Raw genomic sequence first — 25,423 nt, 5'->3', positions numbered from 1 at the left:
GCTGTGCAGGGAAGAGTTCACCCAGCAGGCCTGAGGCCACTCTTTAGAAACACCTGCTGGCAAGGTGGGCCCTTGGCTGGCATCCGGGAACTTGGATTTCTGGAGTGTGAGGTTGTGATGCATAATAAGAAACATGTATTTGGTGTCCATCCCCATTTCTGGCATAGACTCCTAAGACCCTTGGAATTTCCTAAGTGACAAGTGCAATACAAGTGTCTTGATAATTCATAGCCCCTTTCACCCACACCTGCGCTTGTTAATCAGGTGATTCTGGAAAGCCTCTCAGGATGTAGGGTGGTTGCCAGGGGAACCAACCAGATGATTAGAGGGTTGGGCCCTCTAACCTCCAGGAGGGGCTGAAGGTTGAATCCGTCACCAATAGCCAATGAGACAATAGAACTCAGAACGTGGAAGCTCCCTGCCCACCAACCATGCATCTCCTTCACCTGGCTGTTCCTGAGTTATATCCTTTCATAATAAACCAGTCATCTAGTGAGTGAGTAAACAGGTTTCCTGAGTTCTGCAAGCAGCTCTAGCAAATTAATTGAACCCACGGTGGGGAGGGGTCGTGGGAACCTCTGATCTATACTAGCCTGTCAGAAGTGACAACCCGGATCTGTGACTGGTCTCTGAAGTGGGGCCGATTGTGGGACTGAGCCCTTGACCTGTGGGATCAGATGCTACCTCCAAGGAGATAGGGTTAGAATTGAGTTCAACTTGGGGGCACGTGGTCAGAGTCCTGGAGAGCTGAGTGAATTGCACATACATTGCAGTGAGGGCTCCCTCCTCTCCCCAAGAACAGGGGCTCCCTGGCTTGGAGGTTTTTACAGTCAGTGTGGTTCACGCTGACACCTGCTTTCCTTCGGGGAGTCGGGAATTTGGAAGGTGCAGGCAGAGGGCGCCTACATGAGCAGCCGCCAATAAACACCTTAGAGGCTGAGCCTCTATTGGGCGTCCCTGGTAGAGGACACGTCACTCGGGGAATAAAGGGTGTCCTGTGTGACCCCCCTGGGAGAGGGCTCTGGGGGCCTGTGCCTGGTTCCCCCAGACTTCACCCCGTGAGCCTTTTCCCTTTGTTGACTGTGCTTTGTGTCCTTCACTGTAATACACCACAGCTGTGAGTACGTCCACATGCTGGGTCCTGGGAGTCCTCCTGGAGATGCACGGAACCTGGGGATGGTCTAGGGGACCCTGACACAGACTGCTGCAGGCTTCCTGGAGACAGGCAGCAGCCTGGACCAGGGCTGTGAGCTTGAATTCAAAGGGTTCCAGCAGCTGCCTTCCAATTCCTGGACCAGGGCAGCAACCCCCTGGGGGGTCACACATCGCTCCTTCAGCCCTTCTGATGATTGTGTGAGCGCCGCATTCCCTGTACTAAATCCCTTTCTGTCTAAGTAACTGGAGTAGTTGGTTACAGACCCCAACAACCTAGAGACTCCACCTCCAGTCCCCGAGGTTTGCCTGGGGGCAGACAAGTTGGCACTGCCCACCTGCACCTTGTCCTAAATAGCATCTGGGAATCTCAGCTATTTACACACGCAACAATGACAATAAAAAAGGTTCTCTCGCATCCTCACTGCCCCCCTCGTTTTCTCTTGTGCCACCCGCCCTGGGTACCACTCCCATAATTTGACAAGCACCAGAATGAAACAGTGCCTTCAAATGAATGCCCCCCACACCTACTGTCAAGTCCAAGGACGTCCAAGAGCTCCGCCCAGACTTTCCACAGGGTTTCCACAAACATGTCCACTCCCAACACGAACCTCTCGGTCAGCCTCGTCAGGAACTGCAGAAACGAGAGAGAGATCATTACCGACCGGGCCAAAGCTCCCTCTTTCCTAGTCCGGCCAAGCTTACACTTGGACGAGAAAACACAGCCGGCCGATGACAAAGGCCGTCCCAGGACTGGCCGGGTAGCCCAGGGGACTGACGGAGCTCGGGACTAACTGTCCAGGTGCCAAGAACCAAGCGAATCCAGACAAATCTCCCTCCTACGGGGGGAGGAATGCATCGGGGGAGCCGGGAGCTCTCTGCAAAGCTGCTCACTCCACCTCCGATTCCTCCCGGAGCCCTTCTAGGCCGACTCTTTTGTCGAAGTCTCTGCCTGATTTCTCATTTTCAAACAGTGGGAGGTGCTGCAACCAACCTATTTCACCCAGAGGCCGGGACGCTGCTCCATGGGAGCAACTCTGAAGGGCGAGAACTTCCTGTGGTTCTCACACACCGAGCCCCATCAGCATCTCCCTAGCGTGTGCAAACAGTAGAGACCCACGTCCATCCCAGCTTTAAGGACCCGGGGCTACTGAAGCTCTCCGAGGATGAATATGAGCTGCAGCTTCATTTCACTGTATTTAAAAAAAATATTTATCTTTTTGGCTGCGTTGGGTCTTAGTTGCGACACGTGGGATCTTTTGCTGTGATGCCCGGGCTTAGTGGCCCCCACGGCCTGTGGGATCGAACCGGAGTCCCCTGCATTGCAAGACGGATTCTTAACCACTGGACCACCAGGGAAGTCCCATTTTGCTCTATTTTTTAAAAATAAGTGATATTCTCGGACTTCCCTGGCGGTCCAATGGTTAGGATTGCGCGCTTTCACTGCTGAGGGCCCGGGTTCAATCCCTGGTCAGTGGACTAACATCCCGCATGCCGTGCAGTGCGGCCAAATTAAAAAAAAAGTGATATTCTATCCACATGGTATAAAGTCTCACTCCCCGCAACCCAAACCCCCTTCCGGCGGCTCCGCTGTTACCACTCGCTTGCGGATCCTCTCTTAGATGCACCGGGTGAAGAATGGCACAAATATTTCCCCCATAAACGGCAGCATATGTGTACAGTTCTGCCGTGTTTCTCACGGAACACTCTGCCTTGATTATTCAACTGCAGGCAGGACAGAGCGGCCTCATTCTTTGCAAAGATGGCACACCTGCAGCTGCTTACCCAATCCCCTATGGATGGGCACCTAGGTTATTCCCAGCTTCCCAGGGGGACCGGAGTGTTGCAAGGCTCACGTGTAGAGGTTAAATGCCTCGAAGTGAATTGGTTACAGCATTTAAAATTGGATACCTTGGTTGGAGCCATCCTCCAGGACAGGGGAAAGAGGAGCAGTGTTGCATCAGTGGCCAGGAGAGCAAAGGATGCCAGTAACCTCCGCGCTACTGCTGTCACTTGGCTAAGAGCATGCGGGGTTGGAAGCTTAACCGCCTGGGTTCAAGTCCCAGGTCTGCCCCTTATTTGCTGGGTGGCCATAGGTAGATTATATGTGTGCTATATACCAGGGCTCCAGCTGACAAGTGGAGTTATTAATAGTACCCATCTCAGCTGGTTGTTGTGAGCGTTAAATGAGATTTGTGTGAAATGCTTTGACGCACCCAACAGAGGTTCCAAATGTCTACTGACATCCGATTTTTTTTTTATTTTATTATTTATTTATTTATTTATTTAGGCTGCACTGGGTCTTAGTTGCGGCATGCGGACTCTTTAGTTGCAGCGTGCATGCGGGATCTAGCTCCCTGACCAGGGATTGAACCCAGGCCCCCTCCATTGGGAGCACGGAGTCTTACCCACTGGACCACCAGGGAAGTCCCCGATCTTCTAACAGAAGCTCTGGCCCTAAGACCCTTCTGCGAGGACATCATCCTTTTAGCCTTAAATTTCCTAGCTGCAAGCACCAAAGGGATTTGTAGATTTAAAGACCACGTGGCCATCAGCTGATGAATGAATAAGCCTGGAATATCCACACAATGGGATATTATTTGGCCATAAAAACCAATGATGTACTGACACATGCTTCGACACGGATGAAACTTGAAAACTTTACACTAAGGACAAGAAGCCAGACGCAAAAGACCCTAAATTGTGATTCCATGTATAGGAAATATCCAGAGTAGGCAAATCCATAGAGACAGAAAGTAAATTAGCAGTTGCTAGGGGTTAGGGAGAGAGGTTGATAGCTAAAGGATTTCTCTTTGAGCGGATGAAAATGTTCCACTGTTGACTGTGCTGATGGTTACACAACCCTGTGACGATACGAAAATTATATATGAAGGATATACTTTAAATGGATGAAATGTATGGTATGTGAATTATACCTCAATAAGTTGCTATTTAAAAACTGGAAGGGTACTAACATAACATTGTAAATCAACTGTACTCCTATCTAAAAAAAGTTTTTTTTAAACTGGAAGAGTAAAAAAAAAAATAATGGAAGGGTTGACGTAAAAAAAAAAAAAAAAAAGGAGGAAGTCTGTGTGTCTGAGAGAAGAGAGGGTCATGGTCCCTCTCTTTGGTGGGCGTGGGTGGGTGAGGGAATTTCGGAGAATGCATCATCACCTGGAGAGAAGGCACACTGGTGTTGCTTTAGTTATAATTCTTTTTTGGTTAGAGATTTACTGACATATCATTTACAAACATACCATAAAGTTCCCGTTTTTAAAAGGCACGATTCACAGCTTTTTTTTTAGAAATTCCCCATAATCTAACGTTAGAACATTTTCATCACCCCAAAAGGAGTCTTGTCCCCAACAGCAGTCGGCACTCCCCATTGCCTCCCACCCCCCAACCTAGGCAACCACTAATCTCCTTTCCATCTCCATGGAGTCGCCTTTCCTGGACTTTCCATACCAGTGGAATAAGGCAATCCGTGACCTTTTGTGCCTGGCTCCTTGCGCTCAAAATAACATTGCCAAGGTTCACCCGCGTCGCAGCATGCATCGGTACTTAATTCCTCTTTCTTGCCAAAGAGCCTTCCCTGTCAGGGATCTACTGCGTTTTGTTTCTCCTGTCGTAATTCTTTAAAGTACGCGTGATTTGTACACGTTTGAAAATAGGTAGCAACTTGTACGTTTTGTTCATGTGGAGGAAAGAGGAAAGAGCTCCACACCAAAAGCTACCGGGCTTTTCAAGGGCACCAGCTCTCCTAGAAAGGGTGTGAGGAAGTACTTATTTGTGGAGGAAGAGACAACAGCTGCTGCTGCTGTGACCCTCTCTGTGCCTCCACTTTCTCAGCTGTAAAATGGGACTAAGATGAGACAGCCATAAGAACCTGTAAAGGCCTCAGGACATGGGAGCTGCTTAGGTTGCTTGTGTCAGACCCGATGATTTGCTGGGTGGCAACCCAGCGCTCCCAGCAAGGACGGAGGTCCGGCCCTCTCTCCAAACGGAGCCATCCCCTTCCCACCTAACAAACGTCTTCAAGCAGGTGCTCAGAAACCCACAGGCCCAACCAGGGTCTGGCCTTGCTCAGAGGAAAGTCAGGCCCACCCTGGGGACCGGCCGGGGCAGGAGAGGGTGTTGCAGGGACAGACCCATCGTGGGCCTTTTGGACTGAGAGGTGGGAACCACACTCGCTCTCTGCCCCGGGGGCCTGGCACCACTCACTGTGGTTTCCCCTTGGGCAATGTGACTCCTTGGCTCCCTTGTCTGTGGGAAGACACAGGAGCCCTCAGGGGGTGCTGCGGGCTACACTGTGTTCCTCCAAATCTCAGCGAGGGTGAAATGGGATCAATATGAGGGACCCTGATCCAACAGGACTGGTGGCCCTACAAGAAGAGATGGTGACATAGACACACACAGAGGAAAGACCACATGAGGACCACAGGGAGAAGCCGGCCATCTGCCAGCCAAGGAGAGAGGCCTCAGGAGAAACCAACCCTGCCAGCACCTCGATCTCAGGTTTCCAGCCTCCAGAACTTCCAGACGATACATTTCTGTGTGAGCTGCCCAGGCTGTGGTCCTTCCTCATGGCAGCCCTGCAGACTAAGATGGGGGTTCAGCGGAGCCCAGAGCCTGAAGCAGTTCACAGAAATCAGGTGAAAAGCTAAACCTACGGCACAGGTTGTATGTTTTCTACAACCTACAAAATATGGCCAATATCTTATAATAACTATCAATGGAGTATAACCTGTAAGAATTGTGAATCACTATGTTGTACCCCTGAAATTTATATGATATTGTACAATTTGTATAATATTGTACATCAAGTATACCTCAATAAAAATTTTAATAATAAATAAAAAATTTAATAAAATTAAAACAAAACAAAACAAAACTTGGGAGTTCCGTGGTGGCCTAGTGGTTAGGATTCTGTGCTTTCACTGCAGAAGCCCAGGCTCAATCCCTGGTTGGGGAACTAGGGAACTAAGATCCCACATGTGCGCAGCAAGGCCAAAAAAAAAATAAAAAATAAAAATGAAGAGAGAAAGAGAGAGAGACTTAAAAGACATATCAGTGAAATGCAAGTGTAGACTTTGACTGGATCTCAATTCAAACAAAGCAGTTTTGCGTAAAGACGTTTTGAGTCGATCAGGGAAATTGGAAAATGGACTTGGGTTGGTTATTAAAAAATTGTCAGGGCTTCCCTGGTGGCGCAGTGGTTAAGAATCCGCCTGCCAAAGCAGGGAACATGGGTTTGAGCCCTGGTCCCGGAAGTTCGCACATGCCACGGAGCAACTAAGCCTGTGTGCCACAACTACTGAGTCTGCGCTCTAGACCTTGCGAGCCACAACTACTGAAGCCCGCAGGCCTAGAGCCCGTGCCCTGCAACAAGAGAAGCCACCGCAATGAGAAGCCCGCACACCGCAACGAAGAGTAGCCCCCGCTCGCCGCAACTAGAGAAAAATACGCACAGCAACGAAGACCCAATGCAGCCAATAAATAAATAAATAAATAATTTTAAAAAATAAATAAATTAAAAAAAAAAAAAGAATTGTCATGAGCTGTGACGATGGTACTATGGCTACGATCTTTGCAAAATGTTCACCTGTTAAAGACGCAGACCGAAGTATTCAAAAGTAAACCATTATGTCTTGGATTAGCTTTAAAATACTATGCCAGGCTTCAAAAACTTTTTCGATGGGGAGAGCAATGTAACAAAAATGGCAAAACTGAGTGATGGGTACAGGGGTTCATTATACATTTCTTTCCCCCTTTGTGTCTGTTGGACAATTTTCAGGATGAAAAGTTAAAACGAGGGAGATTCAGGTGAACCAACTCAGGAGGCCTGCGGCCGTGGCCGTGGCTATGGGAGAAAACACGATTACTCCAGCTCAGGCTTTCATCACCCTCCTCCTAAATCTGGAGGACGTCCCGCATCCTAAGCTCTCCTCAACCCTGTCACCCCCAGGCACGTGCAAACTGGCTCCCAGGAAATCAGGCTGTAAGGGCACATGTGTCTTCATGAGCAAGGTAGAGAAGGGGCGAGTTTCTGCAGTTCAGAGGTTGCCCAAGCATCTGAGGAACACAATGAGAGACAAAGGTTACGTGACCTGAAGGTGCTGGAACACACGTGCAGACCACCTGCACGAATGAATTACAAAGGGGAAAAGGCACCTCCAGGATGGAAGGCCTCAACTGAAGATCAAAGTCATGGGACAAGGTGACACCCTGTGCCCTGATGTGCTGCCCTAGCAAGGACACAAGACCCTCACCTAGAATTCCTGCTGGAATTGTAATTCCTCAATCTAACCCTGAGGGTGCAATCAGGTAAGATGCATCAGGCGACAATTCAAAAGTCAACTGGCCTGTCCCAACCCCACCGAGATACCATGTCAGCCCCACTAAAGTGGCTACACTAAAAGAGACAACTATCAACAGATGAATGGAGAAAGATGTGGTTCACGGACACACACCACCCACACACACATACCCCGGAATACTACTCGGCCATAAAAAAGAATGAAATTTTGCCATTTGCAACAGCTTGGATGGACCTGGAGCGTACTACGCTTAGTGAAATAAGTCAGACAGAGAAAGACAAAAACTGGGGCTTCCCTGGAGGGCCAGTGGTTGAGACTCCGCGCTTCCTGCCGAGCAGAAATAGAGACGTAGATGTAGAGAACAAATGTATGGATACCAAGGGGGAAAGGGGTGGGGTGGGAGGAACTGGGATTGACACATATACACTACTGATACTATCTACAAAACAGACAACTGATGGGAACATACTGTATAGCACAGAGAACTCTACTTAATGCACTGTAGTGTCCTAAATGGAGGGGCTATGTGTATATGCATGGCTGATTCATTTTGCCGTGCAGTAGACGCTAACACAACATCGTAAAGCAACTATACTCCAATCAAAATTAATTATAAAAAAAAAAAAAAAGACTCCGTGCTTCCACTGCAGGGGGCGCAAGTTTGATCCCTGGTCCAGGAACTAAGATCCTGCACGCCGGGCGGCTAAAAAGTTAAAAAGAAAGAAAGAAGGAAAGACAAATACTGTGTGATAACTGTTATATGTGGAATCTAAAAAATACAACAGTGAATATAACAAAAAAGCAGCAGACTCACAGATACAGAGAACAAACTAGTGGTTACCAGTGGGGAGAGGGAAGGGTGGAGGGGCAAGATAGGGGTAGGGGTTTAAGAGGTACAAACTACTGTGTATAAAATACATAAGTTACAAGGATATACTGTACAGCACAGGGAATACAGCCAGTATTCTAAAATAACTATAAATGAAGTATAGTCCAAAAACATATTGAATCACTATGTTGTACACCTGAAACTAATATAATATTGCAAATCAACTATATTTCAATTAAAAAATAAATTAAATAAAATGTATCCAAGGGGTGGGGGGAAGACAAGAACATGTGTTGGCGAGGATGGGGAGAAAGGAATCCTCATACACTGCCAGTGGGAACGTAAAATGGCACAGCTGTACAGAGGTTCCTTGACATGTGAGAGCTGCCATATGACCCGGCAATTCCACTCCTAGGTACATACTCCAAAATACAGAAGGCATATATTCACATAAAAACTTGCACATGAATGTTCAGAGCATCACTATTCACAGAAGCCAAAAAGTGGGAACAACCCAAGTGACCATCAACTGATAAATGGATAAAGAAAAAGCCATAAGAAGGTACGAAACACTGACACAGGCCACAAAAGGGATGAACCTTAAAAACATGATGCTGAGTGAGAAAGAAGCCAGATGCAAAAGACCACACTGTATGATTCCATTTATAGGAAATGTGCAGAATAGGCAAATCCATAAAGACAAAGAAGATGATGGGTTGTCAGGGGCTGGGGGAGGTGGGGTGACTGCTAATGAATATAGGGTTTCTTTGGAGGGGGGGATGAAAATGTTCTAGAATTGACTGTGGTGATGGTTGCACAACCCTGTGAATATAATAAAAATCACTGAACTTTCAATGAATGAATTGTATAGTATCTGAATTACAGCTCAGTAAAGCTATTAAAAAAAAAAAGATATAAATGTCAATGTCATAAAAGCCCCCCTTACCCCCAAATGGGTGAAGGGACTTTGACAGACTAAAGGGAACTAAAGAGACATGAAAACCAAATGCGATGAGCAATCGTTGATTGGGTGCTGGATTTTTTTTTTAAAGCTATAAAGGAAATGCAAATATGGGCTGTATATTACAAAATATTACTGTACTAAATTTAAGTTTTGGGGTGGAGGGGCCATGGTATTATGGTTTTGTAGGAGAAAGTGTCATGATGGCTGCAATTTACTTTCAAAAAAAGTGTGTGTATGTGTGTGCTTGTAGTGAAAAAGAAACAGTTTGGGGGGGGAAAATGGTGAACCCAGGTGGAGTTTCTAGTTGTTCCTTATTCAATTCTTTCAGCTTTTCAAAATAAAAAGGAAATATTATTTTGATTGTGGTGATGTTTTCAGGGGTATATCCATACGTCAAAATTTACCAACGTGTACACTTTTGTCCCACTTTAAATATATGCAGTCTATGTCGATTACACCTCAATAAAGCTGTTAAAATGTTGGTGGGGGAAAAAAAAGACTGGAAAGTGTCAAAGTTACTCTGCTCAAAATATTTTTCTTACAAAGCAAAAGAATGTAAGCCTCGGGGCTTCCTTGGTGGTGCAGTGGTTGAGAATCCGCCTGCCAATGCAGGGGACACGGGTTCAAGCCCTGGTCTGGGAAGATCCCACATGCCGCGGAGCAACTGGGCCCGTGAGCCATAACTACTGAGCCTGCGCGTCTGGAGCCTGTGCTCCGCAACAAGACAGGCTGCAATAGTGAGAGGCCGGCGCACCGCGATGAAGAGTGGCCCCCGCTTGCCGCAACTAGAGAAGCCCTCGCACAGAAATGAAGACCCAACACTGCCAAAAATAAATAAATAAATAAATAAATTAAAAAAAAAAAAAAAAAAAGAATGTAAGCCTCTTAAAAAAAAAAGACCAACAGTTCAATAATGGCAAAGGAAAACAAAAAGCAGTTCCCAGAAAAGAAGACGCCAATGGATTCTGGAAAAGTGAAAAGACCACCTATCTCACAGTAAAATAATAAAACCAAAAAGTTTACTGACACTTCTTTGGAGAGGGTTTGGGAAGCAGCCCTCGCACGTATGATGGGAGTACAACTGGAAAGCAGTAATTCAGTAATATCTCTCAGTATATGAACTGGAACTGTGGATAAAGGACACGGCAATCAAAACTAATTTATGCTGTCAGAGTCAGGAGAGGGGTTGTCTTGGGGCAGGGGGATTGCGACCATCCATTTCTAGAGCTACATGCTGGTCACATGGGCGTGTTTGGTGTGTGACAACTCATTATGCTGTATAACATACAGAAAAGTACACCAATTATAGTTCAATTAAAAATTTTAAAACGCACAGATCTTTTGGCTCAGCAATTACATTTCTAACAATTTATGGATGAACTTGTCTAAGTGCACTCCAAAAAATTTATATAGAAGGGCCTTGACTGCAGCCAGGATTCAAGTGGCAAAAGACAGGAAACTAACAAAACACTGACCACCAGGAGTAGGTTGAACGACGGTACTTCCTTACACTAAATTACACCAGGTGAATCCTTCTCATATAAATATCTTCTACCATTTACTAAATGCTTATTAAGTGCCTGGTATTGTACAACCTGACTAATCACCTTCAACCCTCCAATTTACCTCCTTTGCACAAATGAGACACACAGAGGTCAAGCAACCGGCCCAAGGTCACAGAGCTAGTGAGACGCAGAGCTGGGATTCGAACCCATGTCTGTTGGAGAGCAAGGCCCATGCTCCAAACCAGAAGAAGGTCAGGGGTTAATTTTAGACAAGTCCTGGATAGAACATGGAGTGTTTCATTAAATGCTCTCAAACTTCACAACCCACTAAGCAGGTCTGACTCGCTGAAAACTACGGTCGCTAGCAGATCCAGTTTTCTTTTAATTAAGATTAACAAAACAATCTCCCCCAGGCCTGGCGGTCTAGGCTACACTTGGCAGGAAATATCAGGGCAGCCTCATTCTAGATGTCACAATGATTAGGGGAATCAGGAAGGGTCATGAGGCTGGAAGACCGGTGAGGGTACCAGTGTGGACCCCTGACCCACTGTGCCTGGGTTCAAATCCTGGCTCTTCCTACCCAGTCTGACCTGAAGCCAGTCACTTCACCACTCTGTGCCTCAGTTTCCCTATGTGTAAAATGGAAACATTAATAGTACCTACCTCATAGGCCTGTTCTAAGGATTAAGTGAGTTACTCTACCTATAAAAGGACTTAGAACATGGACCACTTATTTGCTAGAAGGGATGCTGCCCAGTTCATGAATTGCTGAATAAAACCAATTAGATCTTCTTTAAAAAGGCGCATTTGGGGACTTCCCTGGCAGTCCAGTGGTTAAGACTCTGTGCTTCCACTGCAGGGGGCTCAGGTACAATCCCTGGTCGATCCCTGGTCGGGGAACTAAGATCCTGCATGCCGCTTGGCCAAAAAGAAAGGAAAAAACGTGCATTCTAAACAAATAACAAATTAGTATTATTGCCATCTCTATTGAAGGCACAAAACTTCATTTACCACAAAACTGCAGTTCTGACCTCGAGATTCTCGGATTCTTTGCCAGAATACAGCTGTCGTATTGGCACCAACCCACATTTAAACTCTTAAGTATCTATTTTGTATTTCACGTCCGTGGACCTTATATTCTCAGATAGGACCGTCGGCCAAGACATTGGTTACGTGTGCTTATTCTCCTCAAAAAAAGTCAAGACTTCTTTTTGCTGTAAAAGAAATGATTTCTGCCTTCAAATGGCTCAGGCACATGGCAGGAGGGAGGTGCAGATTCACCCTTTACACTCAGGCAGACTGGATGGCCACCTTTCCGCACTCAGGTGTTTTTGTTTTCTCCCTCCGTGGCCACCTACAAAGAGATCCCGCCAGAACCCACACCCTCTACGGGGGCTCAGAACACCTATAGGAGATGGTGGTCAGAAGTTAGTTTTCCCAACAGATTAACTTGTATTTCATCTCATCCCATCAGAATATCCAGCCAATCTGATTTGGGCTTTAATGTTCTTTTTCTTCCCCTCCACCTCAAGCACCAGAAAACTTTTTTTAAACCCTGAAAGCCCTTTCAGCGGGGCTACGCAACGTTGATTTGCGCCTTGGCCACGATATAACTAACAACGGTAGCTCACACTGATTCCGCCATTACTCTGGGCCAAGAACGTACCAACGATTCATAATTACAAACTCATAACCAAGAGGATATTATCATTAGCCCCATTTAAGGAATAAAGAAACGGAGGCTCAAAAAAGGGAAGCCACTTGCCCAAAGCCATCCAGTAAGAGCTGGAACTTAAACCCCAACTTCCCTCCGCTCCAAAACCCCAGGACTGGCGCAGAGCAAAGGAATTAAGAGGACGAACAGTAAGGGCTGTACTCAAGGAACCGCCTGACCACAGGTAACTGTCCGCCTATTCACTTCCCCTTTCTCGGTGGACTTTTACCCCGCATGGGTCACCCGGCTACCGAGGGCAGAGCAGGGAGAAAGAACTCCCTGCGCTTCTCCGGGGCGCTCAACACCATCCCCAGGGGTCTGAGGCTTCTCAATAGGTCCAAAGTAAACAAAACGCTCCAAGCGAAAGGCCCAGCACACAGTAGGTGCTTAAAAGGGTTGTTACGGTGCCAGGTTGCCAAAGCAACAGAGCAGACTGCATTACTCCCATTCTTAAAAAATAATTAAAAAAATAAAAAGTAAAAAGCCGAAATATCTTCAAAGCAGAAGAAGGAGGGCCTCAGGTGCTCAGGGGAAGCGGGTCGGGTGCAAGGCTACAGGAAATTCGGGGTTACTGGGGAGAGCGCAGCAGCGTGGGGAGAGGGCGCGGGCGCTGGCGGGCAGGGCGCCCCCCCGCCCCCCCCCCACCCCCGGGCAGCCGCCACGGTGCCTGGCTCACAGTAGGCGCTCATTCAAACGTGTTGAATGAATGAATGAGAGGCGCGGCGGCGTCAGCGCCGCCCAGCGGAGGCCCGGGCCGCGCACCCCCGGGGGCAAGGTCCAAGGAGAAGTACCGCATGGCACAGAGGGCGCCCCGAGGCCCTGCGCCGGAACCGGCCCCCAGACCCGACGCTGGCTGGGCAGAGCCTGGGCCGCAGGCGGAAGGCCCCGGGGCTCAGGCCCGGCTCCCCCGCCCCAGACCCGGGCCCCCCTCTTCCCGCGCCCCGGCCGGCCTGCAGCCCCGGAGGCCGCGCACGGCCCAGGCGGGCCCCGGGCGCCAGGTGCGCGGCGGCTGCGGCAAGGTGACCGCGGGCGCGGGCGCGGGCGCGGCGCCCACCTTCTGAGCGGCGCGCACGTTGTCCTCGCCGAACAGGCTGCTGACGCTCTGCGAGAAGGTGTTGACCGTGCGGCGGTAGCTGTTCTTCTCGGTGCCGCCGCGGCCCCGCGCCCCTTGCACGCCCGGGGCCAGCAGCCCGAGCAGCAGCAACAGCAGCAGGAACCTAGTCTGGGTCCGGGGTCCGCCCGAAGCGCGCGCGCCCATCCTGGGGCCGGTGGGATGCGGGGTCCGTGAGAAGGGTGAGAGCCGCACGGTGGGACGCCGCGGCTCCGGCGGAGACCCCGTTGGCGCGCTCGGTGGCCGAGCGCCGCACCTCTGACCGCGCCGCCGCCGCCGCGCCACCTGCCCCGCCCCGCGCGCAAAGGCTCGAAGGCCCTGCCCACGCCGCGCTCCGCCCCCGGACGCGGGACCCGCTGGCGACCTGGCGGGAGCGCGAGAGGCGGCTGTGAAGTTGATGATCTCCCCGCCCCCAACCCCCGGAAGTCTTCCCTGACCTGGTGGGGCTTTAACCTTTTCTTTTTTTAAAAATAATTTTTATTTTTAACTTTTCTATAAAAAGCAACCCAAGCTTGTAAAAGTGGAAACAGCCCCAACAAGGACATTGACTGCAATTGATTGGAAAATATGAACTGTATACATTTTATATGTCGCTGAATTTCTAATGACACCCCAAAATTGGCCACCGTTGCCGATGGCATGGGCACGAGCTTATTCATTCATTCTGAAATGTTTAAAAGAAAAGCATTAAGCATCCCTCCTGCCCTTCTTCAGAGAACTCTATTTCAGAGTCACAAAATAGTCGAGGACCGAAAGTTCTTTTTAGGAAAGTCCCGCTAGTAAATGAGGAAGGAGTGAAAGAGATTAGAAAATTAGAAATTAGAAAATCCGTTTGCATTCCTTAATGAAATGACGGGTCCAGGCCACGATCATCAAGACACTAAATCCAAAAGGTGGCAGGTCGGTGGGGAACTTAAAAAAGGAGGGGCCAGGTGGTCAGGACCTGGACCCGCCAGTCTTAGTGACAGAAGTACCAGCGCCACCTATGATGGATTCTTGCCAAACACTTTGGACGGTAACTTGATGTGGCCTCCACATCTAACCAACAGTTTACAGGAAATATCGGGGATGGAGGAAAAAAATTAGAAGCAGCAGAAGCAATCAGCTAAAGCCAGAATGTGGAGCATTCAACAGGATTAACGACCCAGTTTCCTCAATAAGTAAGTGACATAAAAAATGAAGGCAGGGGAGATTTATTGGTTTTAAAAGACTTAAGAGCTATTATAACCAAATACAACGCAAGGACCTTGTTTGCATCCTAAATCAAACAAACCATGACATTTTTTGAGACAACCAGGAAAATAAAACAACTTTTGTCAACCCAAAGAGTGAAAAATTGCCTCTTTTTGAACTTACATTTTTCTAGATTCCTGGTGACGTTTTCATATATTCACTGGCCTTATATTTCTTCTTTATTTTTAAGTAAATTTTTTTTATATTGAAGTATAGCATACAAACAGAAAAATACACAAATCATAAGGTGCCTCTCCATGAATTTAAACGACACACAAGGTGACCAGCATGCAGGTTGAGAAAAGGAACATTACCAGCTTTGCAAAAAGGCTCCCTTTGCCCTCTCCCATTCACTACGCCCCCTCCAAAATTTAGGGGATTCATTTTGCCTGATTTTGAACTTTATGTGAATTGGATCATAAAGTATGATCATTTGTGATTGGCTTCTTTTCAACATTATATTAATGAGATCCATGCTGTTGTGTATTTGCCTTTTCTCCTTTTGCTTTATAGAATGTTCTTTATAACTTCTGGAGATAATACTTTGGTATATAATATTTTAGAAGAAAATATAAGAGAATGTTCTATTACCTACCTAATAATTTGAAGATGAACACACTTTTTATTTACTTAAATAAACATATTTAAAGAAAAAACTGTAGATCACTATCATCCTAAGCAATAAAACCCATGAAAACACAGGTTTGATTTGCTCATTATAACTTTTTCCCCCAAATCCTTTTTAATTAATTAAAAGCATTTTCATATGTATACCATCTAAATCCTCTCACGCACCACCTGTGTGTTTGTGGGGTTTTTTTTTTTTCACACACACACACTGTATTTTATTTTTACAAGAGATAAATAAACTGACAGCAAGCATTGTAAATGGATGACCACAACAAAAGGGGGGTTTGTTTTTGCTTTTGCTTTTCGGGGGAAGAGGGGAGCTTATCCACATTAATCACACTCTTCATTCATTCATTCATTCCAATCAACAACAATTTATTGCTTACCTGCTCTGCAGCCAGATCTTGTTCTGGGTTATTCAAATGTTTTTCCTGGGGCAGTAACTTTAAATTTATTTATTTTTTGGCTGTATTGGGTCTCCGTTTCTGTGCGAGGGCTTTCTCTAGTTGTGGCAAGCGGGGGCCACTCTTCATCGCAGTGCACAGGCCTCTCACTATCGCGGCCTCTCTTGTTGCAGAGCACAGGCTCCATACGCGCAGGCTCAGTAATAGTGACTCACGGGCTTAGTTGCTCCGTGGCATGTGGGATCTTCCCGGACCAGGGCTCAGAACCTGTGTCTCCTGCATTGGCAGGCAGATTCTCAACCACTGCGCCACCAGGGAAGCCCTGGGGCAGTAACTTTAAATAAGTCTTAAAAATAACTTTATCCTTTCTAAAATTCTAAAATAACGCCTAGTGCCTTCACTTTTTTTGTGATATAATTTAAATGTTTGCCCTTAACCAATTAATGCTTTTAACAGAAAAAAGGAGACACAATATAGATGTCCTAGTCGCAAGATAATTACAGGATTCAGAAAATACATTATTTCCCAGTGCGCTACAGACAATGGGATGTGGTCATGAGAATTCAAAGTTGTCTAATAGATGCCTTCTTTTAGTTCTACCTGTCACTGTAATGGAAATATTTAGGGCCGTTTTATTACACAACTGTTTCTTGTAGGAATATCAGAAAATGCAGATAAGCAAAAAAGAGAGGGAAGAAGATTGTATTGGGGCAGGGTTATATTTTTTAAAGTGACAGAACACTCCCATTCCCAAATAGCCAAATCAATATTAGTATTTAGAGACTCAGACCACACCTCTGTGAGAACAGCCCTGGGCTTAAACTGAGCCCTCCGTAGCCCCGCCCCCTCCTCTAACTTGGTCCCGCCTCCGCCGCCGGCCGGCCCTGGCTTTCAGCGTGGCACCGCCTCCAGCCCCGCCCCCAGGTGCTCTGTTAGTTTCAGCTCTCGCGAGAGCGCAACCCGGAAATTTTCCGGCCGGAACGCTTGGTGGGAACCCACGTGGGTTGGGCTTCGTAGTGCGCTGGTCGTAGGACCTCCGGGAGCAGAACAGGAGCCGGGCGCCATGGGGAAGCTGCGCCGGAGGTACAACATCAAGGGGCGTCAGCAGGCGGCCCCCGGCCCCTCGAAGGGCCCTCCCGAGCCGCCCCCTGTGCGGCTGGAACTGGAGGGTAAGTAAGGCGCCTCCGGACGAGGTCTGGGATTCGGGGGAGGGACCAACCAGGGCCTCGGGGCCAGGGCTGGCCAATGGGGGCCGAAGGGCTTCCGGACTATGCCCTGCCTCCGCTACTCGGGCGGGAGACCCGGAGAGACAGCACCCCCCCCTCCCCAAGATGATACAAAGGAAGGGGGAATAGTGACAGTTTCGTTTTAACTGAATTTGGAACAATACCTGGAGTTTCTTTCCAGTGGGGTCTAGCCCTAGTATAGCTATAGGGGGAGTTTGGGCAAGGAATTACAAGGTAATTCCATCCATTCTGATGGCTTCGATTATAACCTCCCTACAAGCGACCCCTAAGTTTGTATTTTTCAGCCTAGACCTGTCTGCTTAGCTCCAGGCTGCTTAACATTTCTGCCCAGACGTCTCCGTTTTGTTAGGAATGGCTACCATGCGCCAGGCACTATTCTAGGAGAGTAACAGAAGAGGAGATTAAGGGAAAAAATCCCTGCCATGCAGAGTTCAGATGCTTCTGGGAAGAGACAAGCAAAGATAAACGCAAAGTACATAAGACGTTTTGCATACATTCATACAAAAGAGATAAAGCACAAGAGGTTTGGGCAGGTTGCAGTGTTTCATGGCGGGGTCGGGGGGGGAAGGCCCCACTGAGAAAGCATTGAATCCTTTTTTAAGACCTGAAGGCAGTCAGAATGGCTGAGTGGAGATGAAATTTAAAATGGGGTCAGGATCTTGTAGGGCCTGGTGGGTCATGGTGAGGATGGTGGCCCTGCAGAGTTGAGAGCAGAGGAGGGACACAGGGTGGGCTTAGGTTTCTTTTGTTTTTGTTTTTTAATAAATTTATTTATTTTTGGCTGCGTTGGGTCTTCGTTGCTGCAAACGGACTTTCTCTAGTTGCTGCTAGCGGGGGCTACTCTTCGTTGTGGTGCGTGGGCTTCTCATTGTGGTGGCTTCGCTTGTTGCAAAGCATGGGCTTTAGGCATGCAGGCTTCAGCAGTTGCAGCACGCGGGCTCAGTAGTTGTGGCTCGCGGGCTCTAGAGCACAGGCTCAGTAGTTGTGGCGCACGGGCTTAGTTGCTCCGCGGCACGTGGAAGATCTTCCCGGACCAGGGCTCGAACCTGTGTCCCCTGCATTGGCAGGCAGATTCTCAACCACTGCACCACCAGGGAAGCCCAGGGCTTAGGTTTTAACAGCATCACTTTGCTGTGTTGAGGAAAAGCAGTAGAGGGCAGAGAATCTGGGCGATCTGATAGGAGGCTGCTGAGTACATTGACTCTGGCAGGAGTTGTTGCTTGGACCAGGGAGGCAGCAGTAGAGGTGGTGAGAGGTGGTTGGATTAAAGATGTATTTTGAAGATGGAGCTTTGTTCTGGCTGTGCGCAAGAACAAAGGACATGTCAAGAATGAATCCCAGGCATGCGGCTGGAGGCTGGAGAAAGCAGGCATGGGCAGCTTGCGGGGAGGCCAGCAGCTTGGCTTTGGATATGAGTGGTTTGGGGGGCCTGTCAGATATCCAAGTAGAAGGGTCAGCAGGCAGCTGCTGAATCGGACGCTTGAGAGAGGCAAATCTAGGGGAGATAGCAGTTTGGAATCATCTGTGTATAGATGATATTTATTTGAAGTCTGAAGACCAGACTGGCTCGCTGAGGCAACGAGTCCGGTCCAATGAGGTGGGAGGAGAACCCTGGGAGAGTGTGGTTGTCCGGGGACCAAGAGGAAGACCCGCCATCTGTGTCAGATGTGGCCGTGGGATCAGGCAGGGAGAGAAAGAACCGTGGATGTAACACTGGGGAGGCCATCGGCGACCATGATGGGTCCAGTTTCGGGGGAGAGTTGGGCTGAAGTGATTGAGTGGGTTCAGCTGTCTTGCAGGCCCCTGAGACTGAACGCATTTCAAAGTTGGACTCATCCAGCTGCTTGTATAGCATCCCTGAGGTCCAAGCAGATATAGGTGTTAGGGAAGAGTGAGTCTAGATTCAGGAGGTGGAGGGAGGGAGAGAGAGCCGGGGCCGCTGGGGAAGCCTGCTTCCCTCAACCCACCTTCCACACTCTCCTCTTGGACCCGGAAGGCAGTGAGGTTATAGGAAAGATTGTCAGAGTGGGAATCTGGAGTCCGAATTCCCTCCTCGGAAGTTGCAGGGATAGGCTGGGAGTTGAAGCAAATCGCCTGACATCTCTGTGCCTCAGTGTTCTCAGCTGTCAAATGGGTCCAGCAGTAACAGTCATCCTACCTGATCTCAGAGTCATGGAGGTGGTATTTTGGGAGAATATGTTTGTGACTGAAACGAGAATGCTTTGAAAAGTAAAGACAAGCTGTAGAGATGTGCCGTTGTCCTGTGATGGGCGTCATCCATTGGAACAGCAGTGACAGCTCAGGAAGTGAGATGGCACCTCTAAGAGGGCAGAAGACCCCTGGACTGACAGTTGAGTGAGAGCAGAGGGACCCGAGGTCTCTTAGACTCAAAGATTTGGGGAAAGTTGTTTCTCACCCCAGAACAAGACATCTCTGTCTATCTCCGCCTTTCTCAGGGGCCAGAGGGATCTTACAAGACTATAAAGCAGGTTACCTTCTTCAAAGAGCTTTCCCCGATCCAATATCATCACCCTTTTTCTTATTTTTATTTTTAGCACATCTCCCCCGCCCCCTTTTTTTCCATAGCACAGTGGTTCTCAAATTTTTTGCACCAAGAACCCTTTCACATTCCTAAAAATTGAGGACCCCAGATTGCTTTTGTTAGTGTGGGTCGTGTCTGTCGATATTTACTGTACTAGAAATTAAAACCGAGAGATTTTGAGACACAAGCGCGTACAAGCACACACTCCTTTAGCTGTCACCGCGTCACACGATTTGGAGCCTTTGGAAAATGCTGCTGTACACTCTCTTCTTTTTTTCCCTCTGCTTTTAATTCTGTTTGAGACCTGCAGAATGGACGGCTTGCATTGCTTAAAGCAGTCTCGTTCTTCTTACTGAGGAGCACACAACCTCTCCTACACTTGGTAAAGTCATAAAGATGTACAAAGCCTGAGCAGTTAATAAAAGTCAGACACCGCCCGTACGGGGACTCCAGCGTTGGGTGTGAGGCAGAAATAGGTGCTCCCCAAGCCCCCTCCTCCCCATGGTGCTGCCGTAGGTTTGAGTTGAAGAGTGATAAGGGAGCTGGATTTTGGTCTGAAACGTATACTTTCAAACTCCGACTTTTTTTCGGCCACGCCACGCGGCTTTTGGGATCTTAGTTCCCCGACCAGGGATTGAACCCGTGCCCCTGGCGGTGGAAACGCGGAGTCCTAACCACTGGACCGCCAGGGAAGTCCCAAACTCCACCATTTAAAAATAGACGTGACGCAGGCTTGGTACTCAGTCCACTGTACACGCGTGAGAGAGCGTCTTTCAGAGTCATTGTAAAGATGGTTTTGATCCCACAGTCCCGCTGAACGCAGGGCGCCGCTGGGAGGGAGGCACTGTTGCAGCCTGTTCCCTCCTTGCTGCGCCCCCATCCCTGTCCCCGCAACGCGAGGACGGCTGACCCGGGGCGGGTGCTGGGTGGACCGGTGGGATGAAGGTGTGACGGGCCTGCGCCCCCGTTCCTATGCGGGTGCTCGGGTGGCTGTCACTGTGGGCAGGAGGGTCAGCCCGGAGGAAACGGCGTTAACACAGCATCTTGGGACTCGCGGGCGTCCGCGCTCTCCGTCCTCCAGGGCTATGGGTCAGGCGAGCGTGTCTTTTCAGATAAGGGCACGTTGAAAGGAGTCGATGCAAGCAACGCGCTCGTCCTGCCCGGCAAGAAGAAGAAGAAGACCAAAGCCCCTCCCTTGTCCAAGAAGGAGAAGAAGCCCCTGACCAAGAAAGAGCGGAAGATGCTGCAGAGAATCTTAGACCAGAAGGAGAAGAAGCGCCAGGTATGCACGCTCTGTCTGCGCGGCGAGGGATGGGTCGGGGTGTCTGTGACCCCCGACGTGATCCCTGTGGCTGGACTGTTGGATAGAACTTTCCAGAAGGAGAGGCAAGTTCTGTGTCTGCAGTGTCCAGTACAGTGGTCACCAGCCACACGTGGCTGTTGAGCACTTGAGATGTGGCCAGTGTGGCCGAGGAATTGGATTTTTAATGTGATTTGGTTTTAATTAACTTAAATGCAAATAGCCACGTGGGACTAGTGCCCCGTATGGGACACACAGATCCAGAACCTTTCCAGTCCTTGGGGGACGTGCTACTTGGGTGTCTGTCAGTCTGGGACGGGTCCAGCTTTGTGGAGACCACATGTTTGTTGAACCAGGAGTTGGTCGATCAACGTGCTCACTTTTTATTTTCCCCCCTCATTCATTTTGTTGTTTATTTTTTAACTTCATTCTGGAGAATTTTAACCTTTTTTGCTTAATATGTTTTTAAGGAGAAAATTTTGTAATGAGAAATTCAAACATATATAAAGGTAGAGACAATAGTGTCATGGGCTCCAGTGTACCTGTCACCAGCTCCAACAGTTGTCAGGCTCATGGTCAACCTTGGTCATCTCCACGGCTGGTCACTTTCCCACCCCCTGGGTCAGAGCCCAGGCAGCGTCAATCTGTACTAGTTTCTGTGGCTGCCTTGACAAGTGACCACAAACTGGGTGGCGTACAACAATGGAGATGTGTTCTCTCACTGATCTGGAAGCCAGAAGTCTGAAATAGAGGTGTCAGCAGGGCCGTGCCCCTTCTGAAGTTTCCAGGGGACGGTCCTACCTGGCCTCTTCCAGCTCCTGTGGCTCCAGGTTTCCTCAGCTCATGGCCACATTGCTCCAGTCTCTGCCTCTGTCTTTATGTGGCCTGCTCCCCTGTGTGTCCCTCCTCTGTGTATCTCTGATAAGGACACTTGTCTTTTTCTTTTTCTTTTTTTTAAAAAATGTTTTGGCTGCACCATGTGGCATGCAGGATCTTAGTTCCCGACCAGGGATGGAACCTGTGCCGCCTGCAGTGGAAGCGCAGGGTCTTAACCACTGGACCACCAGGGAAGTCCCAAGGACACTTGTCTTTGAATTTAGGACTCACCTGGATAATTCAGGATTTCATCTTGAGATCCTTAAGCTAATTACCCTTAACTTAAAAAGGCCCTTTTTCTGAATAAGATCCCATTCTGGGACATGGATATATCTTTTCAGAGGGCCACCATTCAACCCATATACATATCCCTGAATATTTCAGTTTGCATCTCTAAAATAAGGACCATTTCAAATTACCACAGTGCCATTAGCATGTCTAAATGTTTTCAAAATACCATTAGATATCCAGTAAATAGTCCAATTTCTAATTGTTTCATAGATGCTCTCCACCCACATCTCTTGTCTTTCTTTCCCCCTTATATTTGTTGGAGAGATTGGTTTGTCTGTCTCAGAGACTTTCCCACGGTCTGGGTGAAAAACTTTTCATCTCTGATATAAACATGTTCTTCCACCCTCCGAATTCCCTATAAATTGGTATTTGGGTCTGGGGCAGTGACTCTCCACTGGGACAGTTTTGCCCCCCCCCCCCATCCCTGGGAACATTTGGCCAAGTCTGGACATATTTGGGGCTGTGACGATTTGGGGGACGCTGCTGGCATCCGGGGGGTAGAGGTCTGGGATGGTATTAAGCAGCCTGCGGTGCTCATAACATCAAAAAATTATCTGACCCCAAATGCCAGCAGCGTGAAGACCGGGAAACCCTGATCTAGAGGCTTCAGGAGATTCTCTCTCGCTAGTCTTTCTGGCAAGGTGACCATAAGGCGTGCTGTGTCCACCAGGGGACACACAGGCCTCCCGTTAGCAGCTCTGACGCGTGGTCCCTGGAGCCCTTCATGCAGGGGAGGCTCACCGTCCTGTGAGTGTGTCCTGTTTAAATCCTGTGAGCATCTTTTCTTGCTGTTCTGTACGTTGTTTTTTATCGATTATGAAATATGTGTGTGTGTATATATATATATACATATACACGTATAAAAGCAGATATAAAATATCTGAGTAATTTCAAGAATAACAAGACAAACACTCATGAATTGCTCACCCAGGGGAAAGGAACCAACTGGACCCGCCCCCGCTCACTGCTTTATTCAAGGCAGAGTGGGGACCACTTCCTGTCCCCCACACACAGCTGTTCCTCCCTGTACTAACTGCCAGGAAGTCTTGCATTATACAAATGGGCCCTACTTTATTTATTCCATCTCCCGTTGATGGGCATCTGGGTAGTCGCTGGTCTTCCCTTACGACACACCGTGGTGCAAAGAGAGCCTTGTTTATCCAACCCCAGACTCCGTAAGGGGGGCGAAAAGCCACCCTAAGCTCACGCGTCTGTCGGCGTTAAGAACTCCGTGAAGGACGGTAATTGCAGTTCGACCTTCGGATTAAAAAAGACTGTAGGTGTTACAGATGGCCAACAGACACATGAAAGAATGCTCAACATCATTAATCATTAGAGAAATGCAAATCAAAACTACAATGAGGTATCATCTCACACCGGTCAGAATGGCCATCATCAAAAAATCTACAAACAATAAATGCTGGAGAGGGTGTGGAGAAAAGGGAACCCTCTTGCACTGTTGGTGGGAATGTAAATTGATACAGCCACTATGGAGAACAGTATGGAGGTTCCTTAAAAAACTAAAAATAGAACTACCATACGACCCAGCAATCCCACTACTGGGCATATACCCTGAGAAAACCGTAATTCAAAAAGAGTCATGTACCAAAATGTTCATTGCAGCTCTGTTTACAATAGCCAGGACATGGAAGCAACCTAAGTGTCCATCATCGGATGAATGGATAAAGAAAATGTGGCACATATATACAATGGAATATTACTCAGCCATAAAAAGAAATGAAATGGAGGTATTTGTAATGAGGTGGATGGAGTTAGAGTCTGTCATACAGAGTGAAGTAAGTCAGAAAGAGAAAAACAAATACAGTATGCTAACACATATATATGGAATCTAAGGAAAAAAAAAAAGGTCATGAAGAACCTAGTGGCAAGATGGGAATAAAGACACAGACCTACTAAAGAATGGACTTGAGGATATGGGGAGGGGGAGGGGTGAGATGTGACAGGGTGAGAGAGTGTCATGGACATATATACACTACCAAACGTAAAATAGATAGCTAGTGGGAAGCAGCCGCATAGCACAGGGAGATCAGCTCGGTGATTTGTGACCGCCTGAGGGGGTGGGATGGGGAGGGTGGGAGGGAGGGAGATGCGGGAGCGAGGAGATATGGGAACGTGTGTATATGTGTAGCTGATTCACTTTGTTATAAAGCAGAAACTAACACACCATTGTGAAACAATTATACTTCAATAAAGATGTTTAAAAAAAAAAAAAGACTGTAGGTGTTAGTGATGCTGGAATTTCATCTAGAGTCTCAGCTGCCCTTCTGCAGAGAGGATCGTGATGCCAGATGTGTAACACACGCATTTCCTTCCCCAGCGAGCGGAGATGCTCCAGAAATTGAGCGAAGTCCGGGTTTCGGAGGCTGAAATGAGGCTGTTTTACACCACGTCCAGACTGGGCACCGGGGGCCGCATGTACCGCGCCAAAGAGTGAGTCGGCTGCCTCCTCCCTGAAGCCCGCCCTTCCCGTCCGGGCTCCCGGGGGGTCAAGGGTCATGGCGTCTTCTGGGGCTATGGGAAAATACATTTGCAGTGACACGTGTGCTAAAATGCCTCAAATGGGTGGAGGCCTCAGATAATGCGAAATATCCTACACTGCACAGGATGGCAAAGTTCTTACTCCAGGATGCTAGTGTCCTCCTGCAACGCCGAGCCCTGCGTTACAGGTCCTTCCAGCTTTTGCAGGGACGAGTAGGCTAGAAGTTGTCATCAAGGAGGTCAAGGATTTGATTTAGCCGATGAGCAGGTTTTGTTTGGTTCACGTAGCGTCATTAGGCATTTGGATCTTTTGCACACGTATGAGTCTCCTAGGGCTGCGGTAACAGGTCACCACAAACTGGGGGCCTTGAAACGAGGAATTTGTTCTTGTGGTTCTGACCGCCAGAAGTCCAAAGTCAAGGTGTTGGTGGGGTTGGTTCCTGCTGGAGGCCAGAGAATCTGTTCCAGCCTCTCCCCCAGCTTCTGGTGGTGCCAGCCATCCTGGGCGCTCCACGGCTGGTAAACACGTCACTTCAGTCTCTGCCTCATCGTCACGTGGCATCCTCTGTGTGTCTTCCATGGCCTTCTGTCTGTGTCTGGGTCTCTGTTTTCTTTTTTCTTTTTCTTTTCTGGCCACGCAGCATGCGGGATCCTAGTTCCCCGACCAGAGATTGAACCCGTGCCCCCTGCATTGGGAGCACGGGGTCTTAACCACTGGACCACCAAGGAAGTCCCCTGGGTCTCTGTTTTCTCATAAGGACACCAGTCATTGGATTTAGGGCCCATCCTAATCTAGTATGACCTCA

General features: G+C 48.4%; 2 protein-coding genes across 5 annotated transcripts in view; one reads left to right on the top strand and one right to left on the bottom strand.

Annotated features, from left to right (window-relative positions):
* LOC309640052 (acetoacetyl-CoA synthetase) overlaps positions 1-13,911 on the bottom strand; it is a 108,175-nt gene extending 94,264 nt beyond the window's left edge. The window contains exons 1-2 of one of the 4 annotated variants that reach the window (XM_082418231.1): positions 13,539-13,911; positions 1,684-1,786 (exon numbers count right to left, since the gene is read on the bottom strand). In XM_082418231.1, the coding sequence (XP_082274357.1) occupies positions 1,684-1,786; positions 13,539-13,742 (307 nt within the window). In that variant the 5' untranslated portion in view covers positions 13,743-13,911. The remainder of the gene's footprint in view (positions 1-1,683; positions 1,787-13,538) is intronic. The other 3 variants (XM_082418229.1, XM_082418228.1, XM_082418227.1) reach the window with 3 other exon arrangements.
* Positions 13,912-16,815: 2,904 nt separating this feature from the next.
* The window catches only part of DHX37 (DEAH-box helicase 37), a 30,530-nt gene continuing 21,922 nt past the window's right edge, over positions 16,816-25,423 (top strand). Inside the window, exons 1-3 of the mRNA XM_082418212.1 lie at positions 16,816-17,031; positions 20,764-20,933; positions 24,457-24,569. Coding sequence (XP_082274338.1) covers positions 16,926-17,031; positions 20,764-20,933; positions 24,457-24,569 — 389 coding nt within the window. The 5' untranslated portion in view covers positions 16,816-16,925. The remainder of the gene's footprint in view (positions 17,032-20,763; positions 20,934-24,456; positions 24,570-25,423) is intronic.

This window comes from Balaenoptera physalus, assembly GCF_965194825.1.
Source record: "Balaenoptera physalus genome assembly, chromosome: 12".
Classification (NCBI taxonomy): domain Eukaryota; kingdom Metazoa; phylum Chordata; class Mammalia; order Artiodactyla; family Balaenopteridae; genus Balaenoptera; species Balaenoptera physalus.
Note: the sequence above shows the minus strand (reverse complement) of the source record. Positions and strands in the feature narration are given on the sequence as shown.